General features: G+C 44.0%; 1 protein-coding gene across 1 annotated transcript; it reads right to left on the bottom strand.

Moving 5' to 3' along the window:
- Positions 1–443: 443 nt before the first annotated feature.
- Positions 444–1,376, bottom strand: LOC117886086 (olfactory receptor 5V1-like). The gene has a single exon (XM_034787723.1). The coding sequence runs from the start codon at positions 1,374–1,376 to the stop codon at positions 444–446; it is 933 nt and encodes a 310-aa protein (XP_034643614.1).
- Positions 1,377–1,619: the final 243 nt, after the last annotated feature.

The following is a 1,619-nucleotide window of genomic DNA, read 5'->3' as shown; positions in this document are numbered from 1 at the left end:
CCTTTCCCTACTGATCAGTAACATGTTTGAGCCTTTCATATATCCTCTGTGTGTGTGTGTGTGTGTGTGTTTGCAATTATTTTTGTGATATAAATATTTATTGAAATAGTTTATTATTATTTTTATTTACCTAAGCAGTTTCAGTACATGAAAAATTGTGCAAACCATTTTGAATTATTTTGAATACAATTTCACTTAAATATTGTAAATAAAAAACCCTGTAATTAGTAATACAGTACAAAGTTTAATTAAAAAAAAATGGGACTGTTTCAGTGTTCAAAATGAAAATAATGTCTAGGTTTTTATTATATATTATTGTAAATTTTATTTTTTCGTGTTTTCAGCAATTCTATTGAACATAGATAGGAAAGCACAAAGGAGAGAACTTTAGCACAGATAACATTGAGCGGCCCCCTAGACCAATGGGGGGAAATTTGCCACTTTCATTGCAAACACAATTTCCCCATGAAAGCTTTTCTCAGAGCCCCCTTCACATCTTTGTTCCTCAGGGTGTAGATCAGTGGGTTCAACATGGGGGTTACTATGCTGTAAAGCACTGAGATCAGTCTGTCATTGTCCAGCGAATAGCTGGAGATGGGCCTGACGTAGGTGAAGATGGAGCTCCCGTAATACATCAGGACAATGGTCAGGTGGGACCCGCAGGTGGAGAAAGCTTTGAGTCTCCCCTCTGTGGAGCGTATCTTCAGGATGGTGGAGATGATGTAAACATAAGACAGGACGATGCACAGGAATGGGATCCACCCAATGAAGACCCCGGCGGCAAGCAGGATAATCTCATTGAGGGAGGTGTCCCCGCAGGAGAGCTTGAGGAGGGGCGGGATGTCGCAGAAGAAGTAGTTGATCTGGTTGGCCCTGCAGAAGGGTAGCCGGAAGGTGAAAAATGTGTGCACCGCAGAGTTGAGGAAGCCACTGGCCCAAGCGGTACCAGCCAGCTGGAAGCAGAGGGATTTCCTCATGATGACCAAGTAGTGCAAGGGGTTGCATATCGCCACATAGCGGTCATAAGCCATCACTGCCAGGAGGATACACTCTGTGCCCACAAAGGCCAGGAAAAAATAGAGCTGGACAATGCAGCCTGCATAGCTGATCCTCTTCCTTTCCACCAGCAGGTGCACCAACATCTGGGGGACATTGGTGGTGGTGTAGCAGAGGTCAAGGAAAGAGAGGTTCCCCAGGAAAAAGTACATGGGGGTGCGGAGCTGGGCATCCGTGCAGACGATGATGATGATGAAGATGTTTCCCACCAGGGTGCACAGGTAGGTGACCAAGAAGACACCAAAGAGCGAGAACTGCAGCTGCTGGAGGATGGAGAACCCCATGATGATGAACTCAGTTGGGGCAGTTTCATTTGCCATTTTCTTCACAGCTGAGAGGGATGACTCGAAAGGGAATACATTTAAAGAATGAGGCTGAGGTTTCAAAGCAACATAGAGGATTTGGATGACCGGTCCTTATTACAGTTTATGGGGACTGGGCATCTAAATCCCTTAAGTAGCTTTTGAAAAACTCAGATTTAGGTTGTTTATGAAGTAAGAGAACACTTTAGGAGATAATTTCAGCTTAAATTGTGCAATATAAAGGCAGGAAAGTGTGACTGT

This window comes from Trachemys scripta, chromosome 12 (assembly GCF_013100865.1).
Source record: "Trachemys scripta elegans isolate TJP31775 chromosome 12, CAS_Tse_1.0, whole genome shotgun sequence".
Classification (NCBI taxonomy): domain Eukaryota; kingdom Metazoa; phylum Chordata; order Testudines; family Emydidae; genus Trachemys; species Trachemys scripta.
The sequence above is the reverse complement of the archived record's forward strand: the minus strand, read 5'-3'. Positions and strand labels throughout refer to the sequence as shown.